Consider the following 27,807-nt stretch of genomic DNA (forward strand, 5'->3'; position numbering starts at 1 on the left):
ACCTCAAAACGTCAACATTCGTTGGAAACTCGATTTTCGAAAAACGGGGTAAAACCGATAACTTCCCAACTTTTGAAAATTTTCAATTTTCTTAGCAGGAAGTTAGAAATTGAATACCAAGTTCGAAATGATTATTTTTCAAAAATTTTGTTATCTATGCATTTATCATAAATTTAAAAATAACAGTTCTAAAACAATGTCTATACAATATTTAAATAAAAAATTTTCGATTATGCCCGTATTCACTCTGGAAAATATTAAGTCTGAATTGTATACTCTATCCAATCAGAGTAGTAGGAAACGCTTTCATATACTCCAGGAAAACGTCCGCATTCAAGAGCCCCAAATGAAGCTATTCCGTATACTTTGTCATAATCCGCCAAAGGTCCACCCGAATCCCCTTGACAAGAATCGACGCCTTGTCCACCATAGCATAAGTGTTGATCTTCTATCAGCACTGTAGAATAAAGGGACATTTCACGACAACGGTTGTAAGGTACTCTCTTTACGGCAACGACTCGTAATTTTTTTGATATTTCCTGAAAATAAAATACGATAATGTCAACATAATTATCAATTCTTAGATCTGAAAATTAAATAAAGGGAAGTCATTTCAAACTATTCCATTATATCATAGAAACAAGTCTAAAAAACAGTTGACCCTGCAGACCATCTCTGGAACTTCCCACTACGTTGGAGCTCAAAAAGCTTGAAAAGTTTTGTGTTACGGAGTTTTGATCTCTTCAAGCTCCACAATACAACTGTTATACATTTCGAGCTCGAAAACCGACGAGTTTTATTAAGCTCAACAATGCAATAATTTTCTTTAGGAATTATCTGACGCAAAATTCTAAAGTTATGTGAAAAATATTACATAAAGCACCAAGGGAGGAAAGTAGGACATTCCAACCCACGTGTAAAATTATCTCCCGAACCGAAGGCGAGGGTGATAAACACGCAGATTGGGATATCCTACTTTTTTCGCTGGCGCGTATACTATTTTTCATCATGTTTGTAACCAAAAGTTTAAACTTAGTGCTTTTGTTTTTGTGGGAAGATTAGTGCAAATGTCAAGCTCTTCATTTGTTTGTAGATGTTATTCCATAAGGTAAAAGTTGCACTTTCTTCTCGCAAAACAGGGCAAATTTTTCACAATGATATCTATTTTAAAAATCAATGTCAGATAACCTCCTCAGAAAAGTTGAAAAATCCGAGATGACATGGCACTAGCGCTAATGTTATCATGAAACATTGAAAGAATAAATATTAATAATTTTTGATAAAAAACAATGGAATAATTGAGAAAATTAAATATATACACTGATAAAAAAATTAACTTGACTCAAGAGCCAAAATCTTGAATCAAGAATACCATTTTGAAGAAAATGATTTTTTCGAGTCAAGAGAATAAATTCATGAGACAAGAAAAATTTACTTAAATCAAGAATAATTTCTTGACTCAAGAATTCATTCTCTTGACTCAAGAAAATTATTTTCTTCAAAATGGTATTCTTGGTTCAAGATTGTGGCTCTTGAGTCAAGTTAATTTTTTTATCAGTGTAACAGTAAGATAATAAACTACAATTATTTTTAGGGAATGGCTCTTCACACCGTTGTTGCACGCGCAACTTGCATGTTAAATTCTATACCACATTGTATTACTTCAATTTTTAAATAATCTTTATGGTATAGTGTGATATAGAATTTAACATGCAAGTTGCGCGCGCAACAACGGTGTGAATAGCCTCAGGCTTATGTTTATTACTTGAACTGACATGTCGATTTCAAGATTTATTTATTACAATAAAACACGAAGGATTCACATTACTATTTATAATTCAGTTTATTCTCAAATGATTAAAAACTTATGAAGGAAAAAGTGAGCCGATCAATAATGTTTATCGATAGTTATTGCACAGTAAAAAATTTTTCGTCAAATTTAACACAAAAATTTGTGTTGATGACTTTTTTTACACAATCTGTGTTGAATCAACACTCTATTGTGTTGAATCAACATACTAAAATGTTAAATTCTACACACTAAAATGTTAAATTCTACACAAACATTTTTACACTTTACAAAATGACGAAAAATTTTTTACTGTGTGTGTTTCTTATAAAGCGAATTATTTATTGATGAAACTGACTTTTTGGGTTGTAATTGTGTTTATTAATAAATTGAATGCAAATTATGCTAGGAATAGCTATAAATTAATTTTCTTTATGTTTGTAAATTCCTTGTTTCTTTCTGACAACTGCAAACAATAACAAATAATTTCTGCGAAATTTGACGAGAAATTTTAATTTGATAGAAAGACTCAACTAGCTAGTTTAAATAAGTTATGCAAACTTACTTTATATTCAGTTAGACCCCATCCTGAGACCCAGAGTATGTCAGGAATTAGATCATTAACTTTAGGCATTTTGGCTGGTCTTATTGTTGAAGAAAATTGAAATTGTGGAGTAACTTTAATGAGAATTACATCATTTCTGGGTATACCTTTACCTTCAAGCCTATTTTTGGGATTTAACCTCGTAACTCTGGATAAATAATGCATATAACCTTTGTAGTAATATATAGACCCTGCTCGAACATTGTAATAATGCATTATTTTTTCATTTGGATGACTGAAATCAAAGAGAATTCAAAACGTTTCTTTAAGTAAGCATCTATCAATTTTACACAATTTATAATACGCATCAGAGTGCTCTACAAAAATTCTTTGCGGCTTCTCTTTGCAACTCTTTTTATTGTTATACTCTTATTACTTCTCGGAAACAAGGTAATTTCTATAATATTCTACAGATATTTTAGTGAAAATTGATTCTGCATGGCAATCTCTAAAAATTGAGTTTATATAACAGAAATGGAAAAAAAAAATAAAAAACTAAAACTGCTTTCCGTCAAACAATAGAAAAGTGTTTTTCAGAGGGGGAAATCCTTTTTGCGGATTCCAGGCATAGCTGTTTCGCCTGGGTATGTGAAGACTCGATGCAGCGTCATACTAAAACTCGACGCTAACGCCCCTACTCACTAAACCCTAAACCCCTTTTCTTCTTTCCTCTAATCCCTCATGGGAACCGCCGTCAGGCATTACTTCGTGAGGGGAGGAACTAGCTACTGCTCTTCCTTCTAGTGGCTAAGGTGTTAACTACCTTCCTTCTATCTTCTGATATTTGCTCTTCTTCTTTCGGTGGAACGCAAGTCTTTGAGGACTTCTGTTGCAAACGTGCTGGTAGCGTTCCAGGCAGCTTCTGATGACAACATTGCTTCCACTAGTGAATCCGGTTGCATTCTCTGGTTCAGGATCCTCTCCAACTCTTTACACTGTGGTTTGAAACGAGGACATACAAAGAGGACGTGCTCCGCATCTTCAGCAACTCCTGGGCAGGACGGGCACTCCGAAGAGTTATCGTGCTTAAAGCGGTGTAGATACTCTCGAAAACAACCGTGTCCCGAAAACATCTGCGTAAGATAGTAATTGACCTTGCCGTGATTCCGGTTAAGCCAAATGTCGATCCGAGGTATGAGGCGATGCGTCTACCTACCCTTCTCTGCAGCATCCCATTGTAGTTGCCATCGGCCTATGCTGTTCTGCCATTCTTCAATTCTAAGTTCTTCAGGGCTCAGTGCAGTTGACTTTTTCGTTGGTAAAGGGCTCGTCTTTCCTCTGCTAGAACTCTAAGAGGTAGGGTTCCGGCAATGACGCACACTGCTTCTTCTGATATAGTGCGGAAGGCACTAGCTACTCGTAGGGCACTCAGTCGATATACTGGTCCAGCTTTTCTCCATGATTTCTGGGTTTCCAGTGCATCAGCCCAAATAAATATTCCGTAAGTGAGCACTGATGTGACTACTGATAACAATAGTAGCCTTCTGCTCTGCATTGGGCTTCCGATGATAGGCATCAGCCGTGCGAGACTAGTACTCACTAGTGACGCTTTGGCACTGACGTGTTCCACCTGCTGCTTGAAGTTGAGTCGGGCATCCAGCATCACTCTCAGATAACGGATAAATGGTTGTGATGTTATTTCTTGTTCTCCGACTCTCAACTTGATGGTTTCTACCGTTTTTCTACGAGTGATGAGCACTGCCTCGGTTTTATGCTTGGCTAGCTGCAAGTTCATCATGTCCATCCACAAATTGACTCGTCTGAATGTAATATTAAATGCCATTTCTATCTCTTCGAGGTGCTTTGCGACGATCACGACAGCTACGTCATCCGCATATGCTACAAGTTTGACTCGTACACTTCCGTACCGTTCTTCGTGTCATATTTCAGAACCCTATTCGTGAAGTAGCTCGCTACCATTCTGCGAAGGTATCCTGGTACGTTTTTTTCTTCTAGAGCCCGCATAACGCAGTCCCAGTTAGCGGAGTTGAAGGCATTCTTGATGTCCAAAACAGCCACCAAGCAGTATTTCTTCTTTCCACCCTTCCATCTCGTTCCGGCGATTGCATCCTTGGCTGTATCAACAACCAATTTGATCGTATCCAGAGTTGACCGTCCTTTTCGGAAACCAAACTGGTTCTCTGCCAGGAGTGGATCGACTACAGCCTCTATTCTCTGATGAATAATGCGCTCGAATATCTTGCCGGCCGTGTCTAACATGCAGAGTGGTCGAGAAGATGACGGTTCTTCCGGCGGCTTTTTCCACTTCGGAAGTAGCACTAGCCGTTGCTGTTTCCACTTCTGGGGAAAAGTCCCCTCCTTCAGGCATGTATCGTAAACGTCCAGGAATAATGCCGGTCCTGCCCTAAGGATTGATTTCAGGGCAATATTAGGGATTCCGTCCAATCCCGGTACCTTATTATTCCCTACTCGATTGCCTGCCTCTATCAACTCGTCCAACGTGATAATTGAGATGTCTTCAGGGTTTAGCTGCTCCAACTTGTAGGTGAATACCGGCTGTTGGGGAAACAGTGCAGTAACTCTAGGTCTTCTCTAGGAGCTGTGGACACGTAGGTGATGGCATTGGCTGGCATTTCAGGTGGGTCATAACCACCTTATACGGTCTGCCCCATGGATCTTTCTCTACTTCTGCGACCAGTTCCTTCCAGCAGCGTCTTTTGCTTTCTTTAATGGCTCTGTTTAGTTCTCGACGGGCCTTTTTATACTCTGCCAACAGCTCTGCGGAGTTAGGTCGTCTGTAGCTACGCTGAGACTTTCTTCTTTTTTTAAGACACTCTGAACGTAGAATGCTAATGTGATCGTTCCGCCAGTGCACCGAAGGTCTTGAATTCATGCCACGTTTCCGAGACATACTAGCGTCGCAAGCCTGGGTGACTCTTCTCATTAGGTCCTTGGTCTTCTCTTCAGCAGTTTCTACGATGATCAGATCGCACTCTAGGGCTACTACTAAAGCAGTGAGGTCGAGAGATTTAACTGTCCACCCAACCGCGCTGGCGTTCCTGTTGACTCTTGTTAGATTCTGGCCAATTGATATTTCCCATAGTATCGCACTATGGTCATTGGCTGTGTAGATGTTCAATACTTTCCAAGAAAAACCTCTTCGAGCTAAGCAACTGCTGACAAATGTAAGGTCGACAATTGAGTTTGCCTTTCCCGTAGTATACGTTGGCGTGTCACCGGTGTTAAGAAGGATCACGTCCAGTGTGGCCATTGTCTCGAGAAGTGCTTTTCCACGTGTATTAGTGAACTTGCTGCCGCAGTCTGCTGCCCAGGAATTGAAGTCACCAGCTTGCGTCCTCAGTTAGCCGATCAAGGAAGTCTTCAAACTATTCATTAGAGAGACTAGGTGGTGCATAGCAACTGTAAAAGCGGAGGCCATCTACCCATGCTGCTACGAAGCCGGCTTCCTTATTGTTGACTGTTCTTGGAAAAGGACATTTCCCGCAGGACCAGATGACGGCTTTGTTAGTGCTGTCGGATTCCCAGGGTTGGTTACTCAGGTGTCTTTGATTGCCTCTAATGGGAGAGGTGATTTTGATTGCCTCTAGTGGGATTTCACAACTTTCTCCAGCTTCCCTCTTTAGAGCGGTCTGAATATGCTCTTTCGTCGTGTCGTCATCGACATCTCGGATCTCGATGGTCTCCTGTGGTCCTTTGCAGATCACTTTGGCCTCCTCTTTAAGGATGTCTGCGATCGTCTTTTGGAGGGCATGATCAGTGCGTCGGGTCTGATCCATTTGCGTGGTTTTTTCCACTTAGGTTCTGGCCTGAGCTCCTTCGGCGGCTGCTTTGAGAGTTGCTCTCTAGCTAACTTCCTCTTCTCCTTCTTAGACAGTACTTTTTCCCAATCAGTCACCTTCTTAGGTTCGTCGCCCTGCCCTGCCAGTCGTTGGGGAGGGCTTTTTTTCAAGTCCTTCTTCTATGTTACTTTGTCGGTTGGCTCTGGCGAATTTCGGTCCTTTCTCTTTCCAGGCCTTGTGTCAGTTTCATTCTTGTTCTCAGCAGTAGATTCGCCGTCACCGTCGGCTCCAGTGTCCATTGCTTCTTCCGTCTTAACTTTAGTTTGAATGAGTCGTCGTGATGACTTCCATTCCTCGTCCAGTTTCTTGAATCTTCCGAGAGCATTGACTACACCGATTGTCTTGGTCTTTATCTCTTTGTGGATATTGACCTTAGTTTGGACAAACTCTGCAGCTCAATGGTCAGCTTTTCAAGGCGCTCCAGCGCTTGCGTTCTCTTCATTTCAGCGCTTGCTTCAATCGCTGTTTGTTGGGCATGAAGCCTGTTTCCACTCTTGTTTGATTCCTGTAAATTACTCATACTTTTTGATTTACCAGCGCATCGTACGGAGTGGAGCGGGTTATCATAACTAGGAACGGGTGTACCCTCGGAGATAGTACTCCTACCCCAGTTCCCTGAGGCCTAGCCGACACTTAGCCAGTCCCGGAATACACGGACGGACTAGACTCGCTCGGGGCGGTGAAAATTCCGATCTCTAACACTCACTGCGTACTTCCTGATCAAGGCCCGAAGTGGCTGGCTCCTGATCCGCTACTGCAACTTACACCTCGGCAGAGCAAGCTCACATCAGCCGTAGCCTGCATCGTCGGAAATAATCGACACGGGTTCCGGACACTCCCAGTGAGTTACAGCAGGGAACGATCGTCTTGCTAGGTCAGTTAGTGTGACCAACTCATTAAAGGAGGGGGGGGGGAGTTTTGTCCACGGAAGCGTATTTTATTTGGCTCCTACCCTCTGTACCTCATCAACTAAGAGACCTAGTGTCATCCAAGGACAGCGAGCGTTCTCCCATCCACTACGGGGAGACGCGCCTGGTAGCAGTTTCTCCTCTGCCGCAGGCGCGCGCGCGCGCGTGTGTGTGTGTGTGTGTGTGTGTGTGTGTGTGTGGGTGTGTGGGTGTAAACCTCTTATAACTTCTGAACGGCTTGACCGATTTGATCGCAGTTAGTGTCATTCAAAAGGACTTTGCCACACTTAAATTTCCTGTAAGTTGGAACCAATTCAGACCGTTAGATTTCGAGAAATTGCAAGAAAGGTGAAAAAAAGTTGTTTTTTTTTTTTCATTTTTTCAAAATATCACCGAATTGGCTGAACCGATCGACCTCAAGAACTAATCAGCTCTAAACCTTGAAAACCCGCATCGATCGCCGGCAAAAGCGTCAGAATCAGTTGATGCGTTCGTGAGATATCGTTGTCAAAAAAAATTGAAAAAAGTGTTTTTTCTTAATAACTTCGGAATGTTTCATCAGATCAATTTTTTGTTGCAAATTATTTATAGAGCTTAAAAAACTACATTGACCGCCGCCAACTGCGTGAAAATCGGTTGATTTATTCGAAAGTTATAGCAGTTTGAAAATTAAAAAAATCGTGTTTCATCGAACTTTGATAAGATTCTTGAGCTCAAAGAGCTCAAAAGCATAGGAAAGCTATCTCTTTGAGTTTGGAGAGCTCAAAATAACACATAAATTGTATTTTTGAGCTCGAAGAGCTCAAAAACGTCATAAGTGCAATTTTAAGCACTTAGGTATGGAATTAGCGGGAAGTTGCAGGGATGGCCTTCAGGGTCAACCGTTTACCTGATTTTCTTTCAATTATTTTTATTTAATAACTCCAGTTTGTCAATCAGCGATTAAATATCGTTTAATTATAATTAATGCAAAACTGAATTGATACTTATTTCCTTACTATATATAAAATATATATTGTTAATTTTTATTTTCTAAAATGTATGTGCGTTATAGGAATAGTTAGAGGTTAATTAACTGAATAAAAGAAGTATGGCAAAGTATTGAACGTAGAAGTTACGTAGATAAATGACAATAATAAATTTTCTTTTTTTTCTCACTCAACTGTATGAATTAACATAGTAATTTGTTTTTTTCTCAAAAATTTAATGTGTATTATGAATCATGCACTATTAAATTTTCCAAATTTTTTTTATATGATAACTAATTCAAGGATACATAAATAGTATATTACACATCTAGGGCAGTAAAATAAGAAAGCCTCAGATCACATGTTTATTGACCTCAGCTTTGCCTCGGACAATACATGTGATCTGAGACATTTCTTATTTTACTGCCCTAGATGTATAATATACTATTGATCAGTATCATACAACTTGCATCGCTTATCTATAACATTAATTTTTTGAAGCAACTTTCTCCTCTTATTGATAAAAGAATAATTTAGTGTAATATAAAATTTACATGCAATGTTGAGCAGTCAGTACCCAAGATGCGGACATTATTGTTCCACCACAGATAAAATTACTTCCAAAGTGAATTGATGCCATAAATGGTCGGTGTTGAATATCTAATATTTGCCCATTGATTATTTTCAGACGTGTATTATTCATCAGTCTGCTATTAGTTTTTCCAATTGTACTGCCTTTGAAAAATTAGTTAAATTAAATTTTTTTTATTAAAAACTTATTGATTTAAAACGGGTCCTATCTTTTTCACTCCTTGCACTCATCGAAATAAACCGTACTATCTTTGTCACACTCGCAACAGCAAAGCTATTGCAGATTCATGAATTGTTCTTAACCAAATGAAAATTCCATAAAAAACGCTCCAATAGAAAATAGATAATTGAATAATCGATCGAGTAACAGAAAGTTTTTTCTAAAATTTTTCTTTGTTTGCGAGAAATTCACGAAGCTGCAGTAGCTGGGATCGGCTCTTAAGAAATATTCTGTTAATTAATACACGATTATTAGATTATTACTTAGTACAAAAGTCAAACACAGTAAGATGAACATCTTCTGTCTAGTCAACTAAGACCGGAATGACACATTTTTTTATTATCGCTTTCTATATTTTTTCTCAGTACTATAAACTGTCAGAGTGAATAATGTCGAAAAAGCAATAAATCCATCATTGAATCTTAATGAGCGCAGACATCAGACATGATGAGCAATAAAAAGGAAGAGATAAAAATACGTAGAACTTGAAAGTGTGCATTGAACAAATCTCTAGATAACTAAATCATCTATTTATCACTTTTTTTTTTGTCATAAAACAGATATATCTAAGTATTCGCATGTAAAGATTAACATACACTCAATAGATTATGTACCAACCTTCAAAACGTTTGACTATTTTTTTCTTGATAATTTATTAAGAAAAAAAAATGAAATTAAAATGAATTATTATACTTGAGCCGATCAATGTTTGGTGATATTCATTTCATTTGGGGATGGCAGACCACACGGAAAGAAAAAAGTGGAAATCATTCCTATAATTTTAATGAAATGTTTTCCCATACCATTTTAGGAGCAATTACTTAGATTATGGTAATTCTACCCATAATTTTTGGGAAATGTTTCTATAATATTATCAGAATGGTTTCCGTAATTATAGGAATAAGTGCCAGATATTATAGAAGCCATTTCCGTATATTATAGGAACCATTTCTATAATATCATGGGAAACATTCCTGTAATTTTATAGTGATGATGCCTATAATATTGAAATACTATTTTTTCACGCAACAGTACAAGAATCACTTTTCTAATCTATAGAAGTTTCTGTGAAGATGAAAATTTAATGTTATATTACACTCGTAATAAAATATTTTATTGATCATTCGACTAATTTAGAGCCAGTTTCTCAGCCCTGGGTTTAAGTATTTTATCATGGTGAATATTATATATCTATATATAATGTATATAGATATATAATATATATAGATATTAAGAGAAGGAAATTTCCAATAAAAAAGTCCTCACTCCCGGAACTCTATCTCCACTATTTATAATTTTAATTTAACGTTGAAAATAGGGCTTCGCGCGGCTGTTACAGCATGCGCGCGCTGCCGATAAAGAGAGTTCAGCAATAAAAATAATTTTTTTATAACATAAAATGTGATTTTAAAAATTTAAAAAAATTCTAGTATCTTCTTAACACTTGAAAGAATCGAGCCCTGAAGAAAACAAAGTTTAATCACAATTTTTCAAAAAGTTATTCAATTGTTAACTAACAAATTTTTTCCAAATCTCTGTTGGCATCAACAATGGGATGAAAGGTATAAATAATTGGCCTATAAATTTTAAACCGTGGAGCCCTTTTGATATATATATATATATATATATTAGGGTGTGCCAAAAAAAGACGATATTTTTTTTTTTTCACTCTTAGCCCAAAATATGATAGGATATGTCTAAACAAAAATTCTGTCAAAAGGCCAGCTCTTAATTTCAATTTTAAGAGCTCCTTCATCGAACTTTAAGTTTTCCCATATAAATAACATGGAAAGTACGGTTTTAAACAGTATTTTACCCTGCAAGCTGTGAAGAAAATTTTTTTTGATAAAATGAATGATTGGACCTTTTTAAGCATTAAATTTCTGAGAAAAAATTTCATTGAGTCATAAATCAATCGTCATTATTTAAGTTTTTACGGATCTTTGAAATTTGAATTTTTTGGAAATTTTACGTTTTTTGCATTTAACAGCCAAACTATTGGAGATAGAAAAAAAAATCAAAGAGCAATTTTGTAGTTCGTTTGATGTTCTATAACAAAGTTCTTAACAATTTTTTTGTATAATCAATAACAAAAAAGCTACAGACCTACAAAGTTTTGTTTTTATTATTTTTCACTTTTTTCAATTGAACTATCGATGATATAGAACAAAAAATTTAGTATAAATTTTTTAGTATATCAAATCTGCAACAAAATTGTATAGGTGAGATTTTTCGTATTATTGATGGTTAAAAGTTACAGGCTCAACAAATTCTATTTTTATGATTTTTCATCTATATCATGTAGTATATCAATAATATATATAAAAAATTAATAATAAATATAAAGTACATTCAATTTTTTACAAATTTATGCTTGGTAAACTTTATATACTGTCTGCAGTTCCTAGATCAAAAATTGTTTACTAAAATCCAGTAAGAATCAGAAGAACTACTATAAGAATTTGTGAAATAGAACCCTCCTTCAAGTTGTTTACTATGACTAGATTATTATAATTATGGTTTATGATGAAATATACACGATTAGATTAAATAATGATGATAATAAATTTATAATTACTTTGCAAATGAAACAGATAAAAAAGTTTTTTATAGTTTTGATTATATATTTAGACTCTAAAGAAATATGTTTCCTTTTCAATATCAATTAATCGCAATTTAACCTCTCCGTTTAAAAACTCAACATTTCAAAATACTATTTTTTGTCTCTCGTTCAAGCAGTTATTGATGAAAGTACCGCCTTTCAAATATCACTAAAAATTAAAAAATTCATTTGCTCCTTTAGACTTTTGACTAGTAGTCGAATTTAACTAATACTGAAAACTGACATGAGATTTAATACTAGATCATAGTGGTTTTTTCAGATAACAAATGACTATTCGTTGTAATGTATAATTTGATCGTAATTTTTGAAATAATTTTCTAAAACTTAATGAACATTTTTATATTCCAGAAAAAGCATGACAGAGATGATTATAAAGAGCTTTTGGAATTAGTGTTAATATTCTTAGGTGGTACTCCGAAAAACGGGATCAAATTTAGAGCTCCAGGACCAAATCATCATGCAAGATGGATGGCTAAGGCTCTATATGCTTTAAAAATCTTCATTTTTAAAAAACAGTTTAAAGTCAATGCAACTGAAGTAAATGAGATATGTCTGCTTATTTCTAGTTAATTTCTACACGGTTTCATGGTTTAATGCACCTTCTGCGATAAAGTCATCCTATCAAGATTTGAATCTAATCAAAAATCTTTATGAATTCCGTTCTGTCCATAAAAAAATGTCTGAAGCAGCAACGGTGACATTTTCAAGACACTTATGGTACTTGTCAGAAGAGTTGGTCGGGTTAGCTTTGTTTGATGACAGAGTTTCCTTACATGCTAAGAGACAAACCGTAACTGCAATAAAAACGCGAGAAAGTAATGCTTCGAATTCAAAAAAATTTATCGTCAAAGACGTAAGCTTATTATTATCGAAAAACATCGAAGATTTTGCTAGCAAGCAATCTCTATTTTTGTTTGAGCAGTATCAATTACCGTATCAATTTATGGACAAGGATCCAGAGCTCTGGGCATTTGATCAAGATTATCTACATTGCAAATCTGTGTTTTCAGACTTAAAAGTTGTCAACGATCTCGCTGAAAGAGGTGTTGCATTAATCCAGGACTACAACAACTGCTTAACGAGAAATGAAGAACAAAAACAATATTTATTGTAAGTTGTCGAAGAACACAGAAAAAAATTTCCTTACGTTACCAAAAATAAAATTGTAGCTACTTATTCAAAGAAATAAAAAAAAATTTAACTACACGATTGAAACTATGATAATCGTTTTTGTCTGTTATTTTTATTAAGTGATTATAAATTTATTATCATCATTATTTAATCTAATCGTGTAAATTTTATCATGAACCAAAATTATAATAATCTAGTCATAGTAATCAACTTGAAGGAGGGTTCTATTTCACAAATTCTTATTGTAGTTTTTCTGATTCTTACTGGAATTTAGTAAACAATTTTTGATCTAGGAATCTCAATCTTGCTGATTAAAAAAATTAACCATTTGTCTCGATAATCACTCAATTTGTATTCATTGAATATTTCTTTAACGCAAAACATTACTGAAGTAACAATAATATTGTAACGATATTGAACTGCAGACAGTATATAAAGTTTACCAAGCATAAATTTGTAAAAAATTGAATGTACTTTATATTTCTTATTAATTTTTTATATATATTATTGATATACTACATGATATAGATGAAAAATCACAAAAATAGAATTTGTTGAGCCTGTAACTTTTAACCATCAATAATACGAAAAATCTCACCTATACAATTTTGTTGCAAATTTGATATACTAAAAAATTTATACTAAATTTTTTGTTCTATATCATCGATAGTTCAATTGAAAAAAAGTGAAAAATAATAAAAACAAAACTTTGTAGGTCTGTAGCTTTTTTGTTATTGATTATACAAAAAAATTGTTAAGAACTTTGTTATAGAGCATCAAACGAACTACAAAATTGCTATTTAATTTTTTTTCTATCTCCAATAGTTTGGCTGTTAAATGCAAAAAACGTAAAATTTTCAAAAAATTCAAATTTCAAAGATCCGTAAAAACTTAAATAATGACGATTGATTTATGACTCAATGAAATTTTTTCTCAGAAATTTAATGCTTAAAAAGGTCCAATCATTCATTTTATCAAAAAAAATTTTCTTCACAGCTTTCAGGGTAAAATACTGTTTAAGACCGTACTTTCCATGTTATTTATATGGGAAAACTTAAAGTTCGATGAAGGAGCTCTTAAAATTGAAATTAAGAGATGGCCTTTTGACAGAATTTTTGTTTAGACATATCCTATCATATTTTGGGCTAAGAGTGAAAAAAAAAAATTAGGAAAACGGTTGACCCTGAAGGCCATCCCTGCAACTTCCCGCTACTTTCGTAATTAAGCGCTCAACATCGCACATTACGTTTTTAAACTCAAAGAGCTCGAAAAACATAATTTTTGTGTAATTTTGAGCTTTCCGAGCTCAAAAGTCTGATAGAAGTTTAATAAAACACTATTTTTTGAATTTTCAAACCGCAATAACTTTTGAATGAATGAACCGATTTTCAGGCGGTTGGCAACATTCGACGCAGTTTTTCAGATTCTATGATACATTTTTAAACACAAATTGATTAAGAGCTGATTAGTTTTTGGAATTGATCGGTCGAGCCGTTTAAAAGTTATTCGGAAAAAACCACATTTGGAAAAAAATTTTTTCGCAGTTTTTCTAAGATTTCTCAAAATCTATCGGCCCAAATCAGTCCAACTTGTATTTAAAATCTAAGTTTAGTCGAAGCCTTTCGAATGGCACCAACCGCGATCAAACCGGTCAAGCCGTTCAAAAGTTATGAGAGGTTTACACACACACACACACACACACACACACACACACACACACACACACACACACACACACACACACACACACATCCGTACATACATACAGACACTTTCGCGGGAATCGTCAGGGAAGCTTCCTAAGACCTCAAAACGTCGAGATTTGACGAAAACTCGATTTTTGAAAAACGGGGTAAAAACAATAACATCCCGATTTTTGGAAATTTTCAATTTTTCTAGCAGGAAGTTAAAAGAAGTGTGTAAAGGTCAAGACATTATTAAAAATGATAACAAAATTTTGAGGCCTGTCCTCAGAAGTTTTAGCAATCTATGCTATAGTAATATGTATAAATTTCGAAGAATGTCTTGAAAATAAGTGGAAATTTTCAGCACAGACCTGAAAATATATATATGGTCTCAAAGTGCACATAAGTCCTCAAACAATACATTCGCTCGAAATTGTATCAAAATTTTGAACTCATGTCCTTGAATTATAAGGAATGCTTTAAACATTGGAGACAGTCTTCGAAATTTTAACTTTGAAATTTATATATAAAAAAAAAAAAACTCTCATCCCCGATTGCCAATTGTATTTTTAACGTAATTAAAGAAAAAAAATAGGGTGTCTCAAACTATACGTTACACATATATATATATATATATATACATATAGACACAGTGACAACATCGCGAGGGTAGTCAGGGAAGCTTCCTATGACCTTAAAACGTCGAGATCTGATGAAAACTCGATTTTTTCAAAACAGGGTGAAAACAATAACTTCCTAATTTTTGAAAATCTTCGATTTTGTTAGTGGGAAGTTAAAAATGTCGCAGTGATTTTAAAAAAACACTTGTTTTCAAATCTTTTATTGACGATATCTTTTGAACTAATTAACCGATTTCTACGTTTTTGGCGGCAATCGACGCGGTTTTTTAAGCTCTATAAATTATGCATCAAAAGTGATCCGAGAAGAAATGACGAAGTTATGTGAAAAAAACACTTTTTTCGGTTTTTTTCGGTTTTCTTTCGTTCACGCTATCTCTCGAACGAATCAACCGATTTTGATCGGGTTGACGCCGATCGGCGTGGTTTTTCAAGCTTAAGGGCGGATTAGTTTTTGAAGTTGATCGATAGAGCCGTTTAAAAGATATTCCAAAAAAACTACTTTCAAAAATGATTTTTTTCTTATTTTTTTTAAGATTTTTCAAGATTTCTTAAAATCTATCGGTCCGAATCGGTTCAAATTCTCAGGAAATCTAAGTTCAGCGTAGCCCTTTCGAATGGCACCAACCGCGATGAAATCGGTTCAACCGTTCAAAAGTTATAAGCGAGTCACATAGTCACACACACACACACACACACACACACACACACACACACACACACACACACACACACATACATACATACAGACATAGTGACAACATCGCGGGGGTAGTCAGGGAAGCTTCCTGTGACCTTCAAACGTCGAGATCTGATGAAAACTCGATTTTTGCCAAACGGGGTAAAAACAATAACTTCCCGATTTTTGAAAATCTGAGATTTTTAGCGGGAAGTTAAAAAAATATCGTCTTTGTTTGGCACACCCTAATATATATATATACTTTATAAGATCCTGCGATAATTTTTCATAAAAGTTTAGTAATTTACAAATTATGATTTTTTATAACTATTGAAAAATTAAAAATCTAAAAAATGTTGATAAAATTTTTTTTTTCAATTAATATTTAGCTATGCATGTTTTCACATTAAACAATAGCAGTAATTAACATAGGTTATAAATTTTTCAAGTAATTTGTTTATAAAATTGTTTTAAACAAATAGAGAAATTCAATATTTTTGAAAATTTTTTTTTGTTATTTGGTTGTCCACAGAAAATTATAATTAAAAAAAAAAAATTTTCTTAATTATAATTTTTAATTGTTTAAAAACGATTTTTTTATATTTCGATTGTTTAAATAATTAGTTAAGAAAAAATTTTGCTTCTAAAAATTATAATTTACACTTTTAAATAGTTTGGCAAAAAAAAAAATTTTTATATTAATTATTTAATTGTTTATTAGTTTAACAATTTGTTATAAACAAATATTGACCAGCGTTATATTTTTTTTCTGAAGCAGAAAAAAATTATAAAAACAGCTATATATAAAAAAGTGCAAAAAAAAATTTTTTGTATTTATTATAATATTTTTTAATATCATACAGTACGGTAATCATAGCGCCTACTTGATTTGTCAATTAAAAAATTGATATATCTTTTAAACTATTAGAGATACGATAAAGGACATTCAAGTCTTTTTTATAGAGAATGAATGTTTCTTTTAGATGAATCTAAGATCAAGTTCTTATCTATTGTTTATTAGCTATTAGATGCATTTGTTTATAAAAATTCTGTATTTTTTTATTTTTTCTTATCTTTTGTGATCTTTAACTTGTTAAATTATGCAGATACAGCAAAAAACCTTATAACAATTTTGTTAAGGGATAAATTATCTAACAAATTATTAATTAATCATACTTTTATTGCTAATTGTTTAAACAATATACTTACTGTGTTTGGTGTTCATTTGACTGAAGCTCCGTAGAACATAAATGTATTCTATTTTATAACGTAAAAAATGAAAATTCTTTTTGTGTATATTATACGTTTATATTTGACGTGTATATTATACGTTTAGATTTGACGTTTTCTTTTTTTTCTTTTCAAAGGAGAAATTCATGAAGTACTTGGTTCATGAACGTTAGAAGTCCGAGAACAAGTTAAAGATCACAAAAGATACGAAAAAATAAAAAAATACAGAATTTTTATAAACAAATGCATCTAATAGCTAATAAACAATAGATACGAACTTGATCTTAGATTCATCTGAAAGAAAAATTCATTCTCTATAAAAAAGACCAGAATGTCCTTTATCGTATCTCTAATAGTTTAAAAGATACATCAATTTTTTAATTAACAAATCAAGTAGGCGCTATAATTACTGTACCGTATATTAAAAAGTATTATAGTCCAAACTTAGATTTTTTATACAATTTGGATCAATTTGGACCGATAGATTTTGAAAAATCTGAAAAAAACTGAAAAAAAAATTTTTTCAAAAGTGGTTTTTTTGGAATAACTTTCGAACAACTTTATCGATCAACTCCAAAAACTAATCAGCTTTTAACCTTAAAAAATCACGTCGATCGCCGCTAATTTGGTCAAAATCGGCTAATTCGTTCGAGAGATATCGTGCAGGAAAGAAAACCCAAAAAAGTGTTTTTTCGGAATTACTCCGAAATTACTAGTTTGATCAATATAAACTTAAAAATTTATCATAAGGCTTAAAAAACTACGTCGAATGCCGCCAACCACGTGAAAATCGTTTCATTCATTCAAAAGTTATTGCGGTTTGAAAACTCAAAAAATAGTGTTTTATCAACCTTCCATCAAACTTTTGAGCTTGAAAGCTCAAAAACATAGAAAAGTTATCTTTTTGAGCTCGAAGAGCTTAAAACAACATATAAATTGTATTTTTGAGCTCGAAGAGCTCAAAAACGTCGTAAGTGCAATTTTAAGCGCCCAGGTATGGAATTAGCGGGAAGTTGCAGGGATGGCCTTCAGGGTCAACCGTTTTCCTAATTTTTTTCTTTACAAAAAGATATAAAATGAAAAAATTAAAAAATCTAAGTAACCGATATGATTGTATATGATTTTCGGAAGTGTGTGTGTGTGTGTGTGTGTGTGTGTGTGTGTGTGTGTGTGTGTGTGTGTGTGTGAAAGTATGCGAACCGCTTATAACTTTTGAACAGCTCATCCGATTTTATCGCGGTTGGTGCCATTTGAAAGGGCTTAGCCAAACTTAGATTTTGAGTATAATTTGGACCTATTCAGATCAGTAGATTTTGAGAAATCTTAAAAAAACTAAGAAAAAAAATTTTTTCAAATGTGGTTTTTTAACTTCCCGCTAAGAAAATCGAAGATTTTCAAAAATCGGGAAGTTATTGTTTTCACCCCGTTTTGCAAAAATCGAGTTTTCACCAGATCTCGACGGTTGAAGGTCACAGGAAGCTTCCCTGACTATCCCCCCGAGGTTGTCACGGTGTATGTATGTATGTGTATGTATGTGTGTGTGTGTGTGTGTGTGTGTGTGTGTGTGTGTGTGTGTGTGTGTGTGTGTGTGTGTGTGTGTGTGTGTGTGTGTGTGTGTGTGTGTGTGTGTGTGTGTGTGTGAAAGTATGTGAACCGCTTATAACTTTCAAACGGCTTGACCGATTTCATCGCAGTTGGTGCCATTCGAAAGGGCTTGACCAAACTTAGATTTTGAAACTTTTTTAGACCGATTCAGATCAATAGATTTCGAAAAAACTGAAAAAAAAATTTTTTTCAAATGTTATTTGGGAATAACTTTTAAACGGCTTGATGGTCCAACTCCAAAAATTAATCAGCCTTTAACCTCAAAAAACCACGTCGTTCGCCACCAGTCCGGTCAAAATCGGTTGATTCGTTCAAGAGATATCGTGAATGAAAGAAAACCGAAAAAAGTGTTTTTTTGAAATAATTCCGATATTCCTAGCGCGATCAAATCAAAATTTGAGATTTTTCATGAGGCATGAAAAACTGCGTCGAATGCTGCTAGCTGTGTGAAAATCGGTTTGTTCATTCAAAAGTTATTGTGGTTTCAAAATTCTAAAAATAGTGTCTTATCAAATCTCTATCAGACTTTTGAGCTCGAAGAGCTCAAAAGTATAGGAAATCAATCTCTTTGAGCTTGGAGAGCTCAAAATAACTCATAAATTGTATTTTTGAGCTTGAAGAGCTCAAAAACATCATTGGCGCAGTTTTAAGCGCCAATTTTGGAATTAGCAGGAAGTTACAGGGATGGCCTTCAGGGTCAACCGTTTTCCTAATTTTTTTGGATAACTTTTAAACAGCTCCACTGATCGATTCCAAAAACTAATCAGCTTTAGACAATAAAAAACCACGTCGATCGCAATCAAGCTAGTCGAAATCGGTTAATTCGTTCGAGAGATATCGTGAACGAAAGAAAACCAAAAAAAGTGATTTTCGATATTGCTCCGAAATTTTTGGTTCGATCAATTAAAACCTGAAAATTTTTCATGAGGCTGATGAAACTGCGTCAAATGCTGCCAACCGCTTGAAAATCGGTTGATCCATTTAAAAGTTATTGCGGTTTGAAAATTCCAAAAGTAGTGTTCTATGAAACTTCTATCAGACTTTTAAGCTCGAAGAGCTCAAATGCATAGAAATACTATCTCTTTGAGCTCAGCGAGCTCAAAATATCACATAAATTATATTTTGAGCTCAAAAATCTCAAAAAATCTCAAAAATCTCAAACTTCATAAGTACAATTTTAAGCGCCCAGGTATGGAATTAGCGGGAAGTTGCAGGGATGGCCTTTAGGGTGAACCGTTTTACTAATTTTTTTCATCTTATTTTGTTAATAACAATGGCAATTTTCTACCTGCACCAAAATCCTTCAAAAACATTTTTCTAGAGGTGATTCCGAATCGAATGAGCCATCGCTCATATTTTTAGGACTTCTATCTCTATTTTTCACGTTTTTGAACTTGTTGACTAGACTAAGAAACCATAACCATAATATATCCAAGCTATTCCATTATTGTATAGGAACTTTTCTAATAAACGATGGATATGGTTTCCATAATAAGCATAGGATTGATACCTGTAATGATCATTTTATTATAGGAACCGTTCCTATAATGCTTTGGAAAGGTTCCTGTAAATTCATCTCCGTGCATATTTTAGCACTTCCGGTTTAAATATGCAGAAGTATAAGTTTTTAATTCTATAACTTTGAGAAAATCAAAGTGTGTAAAATGGCATATTCATTTATTGTATGCATGTGATTTTTCATAAGTACACTAGAATTTAAATTTGCGCACGCAAGCGCGCGCCTGAATATATGAAGTTTGCATATATTTTCATGCTAATGATATATTCAACCAATCACATCACGAATAAATTGATGCCACATACATTTCATCTCAATTTGATATTAAGATTATTTCAAGTAGAAATATATCCTACAAGTGAGCCAGAAGTTAATCATCACTCACCATTATTTTAATAACATATCTTATAGTTAGAGATGAGTTACAATTATTAAGAAAACATAATTGCATAAAATTGAAAAATTTTAATTTTTTCAAAAATTACAGAAAATATTAATTCATCATTTTTTAATCTATGAATTCATTTAGAAAAAAGACAGGTAGCGGCTAACTCCTGGCTCACATTCTACAATTTAATTTTAAACGTTAAGTCGAAAGAGTTTAATATTAATAATTTTTATATAATGTTTCCTAATATATAAATTAGGGTGGGTCAAAAAAATCGATTATTTTTTTTTTAACTTCTAACATTAAAAAGTTGGTTCTCAGGCACCTCTAGAAAATGCTCACCAAATTTGAGCTCTTAATATTGATAGGAAGCTTATGCTCATTACAGTTTTATATTTTTTGTTAGTCTCTTATAAAAAAGATCATATCTCACTATTATCGATTTTTTAATTAAATCTTCATACATGTTTTTGTAGAAAATTGAATGATCTACAAAAAAGATTTAATAAAAGTTAAAAATTTAGTCAAAGTTCAAAAAATTTATCAAAAAAAAATTTTTTTTTTTAATTTCCTACCACATTGGAAAATAATAGTTGTCAAATGTATATGCCATATTTCCTACAAGGAAATTTAACGCTATACAAAAAAGGTCTGATATGTTAAATTTATTACTGCGATCGTTTAAAAGATATTCGTAACCGAACCCCAATGCTTTCTGATTTCAATAATTTTCTAATAACTTTTTCAAATATATCCATTAAATTTATTTGTTTATTTATTTATTACTTGTATATAGACCCAACAGCGATAGCCATTGACAGGGTCATTAAATATACATATTTGGCGTTAAGTGATACAAGAAACAAATTTTTGCTTTTCTATGAAACAATATTATACAATAAGTGTTAAGCTACTTAAGTAGATATAAACGATATTAATTGTAATTGTAATTGTAATTTATTGAAAGAGGCCGTAGGACGTAGTCCTCTAACGGTCAAAAGCATATACAGAGTATACAAAATATCTTAAAGTTCATATTAAGTACAGATCAATATAATTTTAAGTAAAAATCAAAAACAAAAAGTGCTCATAAGCTATTATCGACAATCAAAATAGATTCTTATAATGTTAATGTTAATATTGATAGGTCTCTCAACGTCAATTTTATCACAATAATATAAATTTAATTAATTATGATTAATAATGAATACTGAAACAAAAACAGTCTACTTCAAGTCTTATACTATATTGCACAGGACAGCAAATAACTAAATTGCACTTGGTCAAAAATGCAGAATACACACTTAGAGATCGGCACGCTCAGTAGCTAATAAGTGTTTATAACAACTTGTTTTAAATATTGCTAGTGAGTCAGCTGCTGTTATTGATGGCGGCAAGGAATTCCAAAAGGAAGTCCCCAGAACCACAAAGGAGTGCTGAAGAATTGAAGTACGTGGAATCGGCGCCAGAAGTGTATCAGTCCGATTATTGTCCCTATGTCTCGTGACATTATGGTTCATCCTTATTCTATCCTTTAACAAAGCATTTTTATTTATGACTAACATTCCGTAATAAATGCAGCCCATCAGGTGAAGCCGACGATGATATGGCGAAAGCCACCCAAGATCAAGCCGCGGTCCATTAATGTGTTCTCCAAGTCGTTTACGCAGCACAAAGCGCGCACAGTTGTTCAGAGCAACTTTCAGCTTTTTCTCAAGGCCCTGATTTAGGTTAGTGAGAGCTACGGCACAGTAGTCAAAAATAGGAAGCACCAAACTAGTTACTAATTGACGCTTTAGAGCAACGTTCAGTTCATTAACCGACTGGCGGAGTCTGTATAACACTCTCGAAACTGAATTACAAATCCTACGGACCTGATCAACCCATGATAGTCTCTGATCAATTAAAACACCGAGGTATTTGAAGCTAACAACATAGTCAATATTTTCATTTCCCAATACGATACTCGGTATCTGGTCTAGCTTGATCAAGTTAACATTGAATGCACTGCCTAATATCATAGCCTTTGTCTTGGAGGCATTAATCTTCAGTTTATTTAATCGACACCACTCCAACACGGCAGCAAGATCTTCATTCATCCTCTCAATTGCACTATCCAGGTCAGTGATTTTACATGTTAGATAGAGTACACCATCATCTGCGAAAAAGAGATAACTGCTATGCCGTAGACATGTAGGAAGATCATTGATGAACAGCGAGAATAACAGTGGGCCAAGAACACTTCCCTGAGGCACTCCTGTAAGGCAATTCCTCCATGTCAACAATTGTGCACCATCTCTAACTGCGTGTCTTCTTTCCGACAAATAACTGTATATCCAGCGAATAACTTCAATCGAGAACCCAAGCTTATAAAGTTTGCCCAATAAAAGCAAGTGATCAACAGAATCAAACGCCTTTGCTAAGTCCAAAAATACCGCCAAGGTAACCTGCTGTTCATCGATACCGAACCGAATATCATCAACGAACTTAAGAACAGCAGTTTGAGTACCAATATCAGGTCGAAAACCAGTTTGATGTTGATCAAGCACTGATCGTAGTCATTGAGAAATTCAATGATCTGGTCAAGCACAACACGTTCACATATTTTCGACATCGCACATAATATTGAAATTGGATGATAGTCTGAAGCTGATTGCGGGTTACGAACTTTAGGTATAGGTGTTATAAGCGACGATCGCCACTGGGTCGGGAAGAAGCCACTATTTATCGACGAGTTAACAAGATCTGTGATCAACGGACCAAGCAGATCTTTGAAAGTTCTCAGCACATGAATCGGAATTCCATCAACCCCCTCAGCTCGCGAGGAGCCAACCGAAAGACACTTGACTACATCACAGACATCAACATGTGAGAACGTAAATTGAGCATTCGTCCTCAGCTGAACAAAACCCGCAATCACTTCGTCAAACAGTGGTAGCTCTCTGCCTTGAATTATAGTTGCATTATAGTTATTTAGTTCCTCAGAACTAAACCGCAGAACATCCCGCGACTTTGTAGCAGCTACTGTCAACCCGAGCCTGTCCATTTCACTCCAGAACTGTTTCGTAGATCCAACACGGCTAAACACTGACTGAAGATAATTCGCTTGACTCGTCTTCCACATTGCCTGAGCCTGACGACGTAGTCTAACATAATGTTCCCAGGCCTGCCGATGACCATTTCTTTTAAAGCGCCGATAACACCTGTCACGTTCTCTACGAATGTCTCGCAGCTCCTGCGTTATCCAGGGAGCTGGGCGACATTTAGCCGCAAATTCACGCACAGGAACACACTGGTCCACAATGTCTTTAATCAAGTTGTTTAGATTATCTAGTCTCGAATCTATAGTCTGCCCAACATCACCATAATCAATATTGAGCTCCGGAAGCCTCAAGTTAGTCAAATCCGCTGCGACTCCAAAATCAGCTTCTTTCCATGATCGACATTTGACTATTCTCCTTGTCGGTTTCTGATGTTTATACTTTAGGCAAAAATAAATTAAGTCATGAGAAGACAAGAAAGGTTGGCCCGACTGTCCCCATGAATCAAGAGCCGATAGATGACTAACAGCACAAACATCAATCCAAGTATTCGCATCAGCAGTGTGATTAGTCGGCTGCAGTGGAACAATATTCATTCCATTTCTTTTAAAGAAGTCTCGTAATCTAACTGCCTTATCATTATTCACTAATAAGTCCGCATTAAAGTTACCAAGGACGCACACAGACTTGTAATTAATCATTCTAGTCTCAAAGTCATCTTCAAACGTGCACATGTGGCCTGCTTTTAGCGGCCGATAAACTATAGCAACCAGAATCTTGTGCTGAGATGGACCCCATACTTTTGCGATTAGGTATTCTGGCAAAACAACCTCTCCAGTTCCAACTGACGAGCTAAGAAGACAAGCATCAAGCTCATTCCAGATGTAGAGCGCAACTCCACCACCTCGTTTACTATGTCGATCAACACGCAACATAGCGTAGCCTGGCAGGTTGACCTGGTGATCTGAAATTGCATCACAAAGCCATGTTTCTACGACTCCTATCACATGGTATGGGTTCACCCTGAAGAACTCCTTAAATTCACAGAAATGTGCCATTAAAGATTGAGCATTAAGTGAGCAGACGTTAAGTACAGTAAGTTCAGCATTTTTAGTAGGAATTGACGTTGTAAGAGACCCGTATAGTTAAATAGCTAATCGTTGCAAGTCCGTAGAAGGCAGAATTTTTACCGGCCGATCATCTTTTGTCTTTCGTAGAAAAACGGCTCCATCAGAAATCCAGACATGCTTACGATCAACATGAAGAAACTTTTTCAGCACACGATCTCTCAGCTGATGAATCTGAACTGGTTGCCGAAAGTTTACATAGACCTTGACTTCAGGTAGAGATTGACCAAGTTGCTTGGCATTCAAATCTGGTTTAGCTTTTTTACCTTCAACAACCTTTTTGCAAATATCGCTGCTTTTCAACGAGATGATAATTGATCGGGGTCCTGCAAGACCACTACGTCGTGAGCCTACAATGCGGCGTCTTTTTCCAATTCTGAATGCATCTACGACAACATCTCCACCCAGAGCAGGATCAAGCATTCCAACCAAAGATCTAGACAGCTTTTTAACATCCTCACCATCTTCCTCAGGTAGTCCGCTGACGACAAGTTGATGAGCAACTTGATCACAAGCAGCACGAAGAATAACAGCCTCATCAGCTGCAGACAGTTTTAGCTCGACCGCGTTTGACTCAACAGCAACAATGCGATTTTCCAGATCATTAGTTCGTGCTAGAACAGCTTTTACTTGAGCATCAGTAGCAGCCTGATTAGCGGTGAGCTTATTGAAGTCAACACGAAGCGCCTCAACTTCGGTAGCAACTTTGTTAAGTTGTGATCCAAATCCATCCATCTTCTGAGAAATCGATTGTAGCAATGAAACAACCTGGTCATCAGTAACATTACATGCAGGACACTTTATTTGCAGCTTGACTCTTGCAGTGCGCGTACTGTCAACATTCAGCCTTACAACTGCACAGTCAGCATAAAAACTATGCTTGCAAGGTGCCCCTGTGGTAAGTCCCTCCGAAGAACGGTCAATATATTCATAACAGAGCACACAAGTTACCTTAGTCATGGTGACTAAAAACTTCTAAGCCAATACAATAGATAGTGCTGTTTGATAATAGAGAGTTCTGCAAATCGGCCCACGCGCCTTACCTAACCTCCTCGCAAAAGTCTATGAAAAGAAAACTATGTTCTCTTATAACAATCAAAGCCTGAGTGAAAAATTCAATTATCAGCGTGATCAGGAAACTTACACGAACACAACGATATTAACTGAAACTACACTAACTACTAACTAAACTAACACTAACACTAATAATAATAATAATGATAATAACAATAAATGAAATAATATAAAGTAATAGTATAATGCTAAATTAGATGAACAGAGTCTCAGGTGCTATCAAAATCTATCAAAACGTACATAAGTAGTAGGCGAGTAGGAATAGTTATATATTTATTTATTTACGTAGACACTATCAAAATTTGAACATATTACTACTGACGCATAGATAGCAGAATGGATGCTAGAGCATTCGTTGTCAAGGATTGATTGAAACCAAATAGGTCAAGAGACTCACTAGAGCTACAGATTAAGGTATTACAAGCCTGAGCTAATCTATATAAGGGAGCCGATTGATCAAAGTTAGAGCGAGTTGGTGGCAAATAAAACGCTGCATGAGATCTCAGGCCCCTATTTGGAATGTTTAACGGCAATTGCTCTAGGAGTTCGGGACAGTCTATGTGGTTTCGTAAGAGTCCCTTGACAAATAATACCGCGGCGATAACTCTTGATCTACACGAAGAATGACAAGAAATGTAAAGTATATAAATGCGTTTTTAAGACGCAGAAAATCTGTAAAAATATATTATTTTGTTAAATCAAGTCAATGGGATAGAGATTATTCTCTCACCGATGGATTTAAATCCATTTTCTGAAAGTACAGTTTTCGTGTGGATCATAACCCACTTGCTCGTTTGAAAAAATATTGAAAAAGATACAATGACTTCTTACACAACGAACAACGAATAATCGCTTAATTTTTACATTCCGGAATTTCACAGTGAATATTACCTCCATCTCCAAACGCAAAACTCACAGGATTTTACGTTTGAATCTGAATTTATTTGGTTTTGTCTCAACGTAACTTTTGAACCAAGAATATTGAAATTTCATTGAAATTATTGAAATTTTATTATTTTAATCGATTATAAAAATAACATATTTCAATGGCATCAAAATCGGAGCTGGAAACCTGGGATCCTTTCTTTGTAAGTAATAAAAACGGACATTCTCTTTTTCCAAAAGTAAAGCTTCCTTACATTTATGAATAGGGTAAAAAATAATTAAAAACTTTCATTCTAGCGATATAAGCTAAACTTTTTATGAAAATATCTACAATTCATGAATTTAATGGATATATTTGAAAAAGTTATCAGAAAATTATTGAAATCAGAAAGCATTGGGGGTCGGTTACGAATATCTTTTAAACGGTTGCAGTAATCAATTTAACATATCAGACCTTTTTTGTAGAGCGTTAAATTTCTTTATAGTAAATATGGCATATTCATTTGACAACTATTATTTTCCAATGTGGTAGGAAATTAAAAAAAAAAATTTTTTTTGATAAATTTTTTGAACTTTGACCTCGGATATCTTTGAAATGGTTAATGTAATCGCTGATACATTTTAAATCTTTTTTGTAGATCATTCAATTTTCTGCAAAAGCATGTATAAAGATTTAATTAAAAAATTGATCAATAGTGAGATATGATCTTTTTTATAAGAGACTAACAAAAAATATATCACTGTGATGAGGATAAGCTTCCTATCAATATTAAGAGCTCAAATTTGGTGAGCATTTTCTAGAGGTGCCTGAGAACCAACTTTTTAATGTTAGAAGTTAAAAAAAAAAATAATCGATTTTTTTGACCCACCCTATTATAAATGCTAGATTTAACGATGTTTTATGGTAAATGAACTATATGATGGATGTAAAACTTTAAGATCGCGTTATATTGTAAGAATTATCATCATATTCATTGTAAAAATTACAATACAAAGATTGTTTACACTATAAATCCACTCTAAAATTAAGTGCGTTATTTTAACACACATCAAGTGTATACTGTGCTCTGATGATGTAAGAAAACTATAGATCTTAACAAATTATAAATCATGTATAAAGTAACTACAAGAAAGAATAGTTCGTTTAGGGCATTTAATATAGAACACATTCCATGCCTGTTAAACTACTTTTAAATTTTATAGGAATTCAAATTGCGCGCATACGCGCGCGCTTTAATCCTAACCAATAAGGAATCAGTAACCATTCTTTCAAGATTTTTG

At 34.7% G+C, this 27,807-nt stretch overlaps 2 protein-coding genes and 1 long non-coding RNA gene across 6 annotated transcripts in view; 2 read left to right on the forward strand and 1 right to left on the reverse strand.

Moving 5' to 3' along the window:
• Positions 1-27,807, forward strand: part of LOC123266303 (protein unc-13 homolog 4B) — a 118,621-nt gene that overhangs the window by 30,335 nt on the left and 60,479 nt on the right. The gene's annotated exons all lie outside the window — the stretch shown is intronic.
• LOC123266305 (trypsin-like) lies at positions 156-9,248 on the reverse strand. The gene is made up of 4 exons (XM_044730490.1): positions 9,165-9,248; positions 8,645-8,825; positions 2,355-2,628; positions 156-539 (listed from the first exon to the last, which is right to left on the reverse strand). The coding sequence occupies exons 1-4, from the start codon at positions 9,196-9,198 to the stop codon at positions 258-260; spliced, it is 771 nt and encodes a 256-aa protein (XP_044586425.1). The 5' UTR covers positions 9,199-9,248; the 3' UTR covers positions 156-257.
• Positions 8,108-27,807, forward strand: LOC123266306. The gene is made up of 3 exons (XR_006509750.1): positions 8,108-8,139; positions 17,040-17,045; positions 27,730-27,807. It is a non-coding gene; the product is annotated as an uncharacterized LOC123266306 (long non-coding RNA).

The sequence above is a fragment of the Cotesia glomerata genome, linkage group LG5 (assembly GCF_020080835.1).
Source record: "Cotesia glomerata isolate CgM1 linkage group LG5, MPM_Cglom_v2.3, whole genome shotgun sequence".
Lineage (NCBI taxonomy): Eukaryota > Metazoa > Arthropoda > Insecta > Hymenoptera > Braconidae > Cotesia > Cotesia glomerata.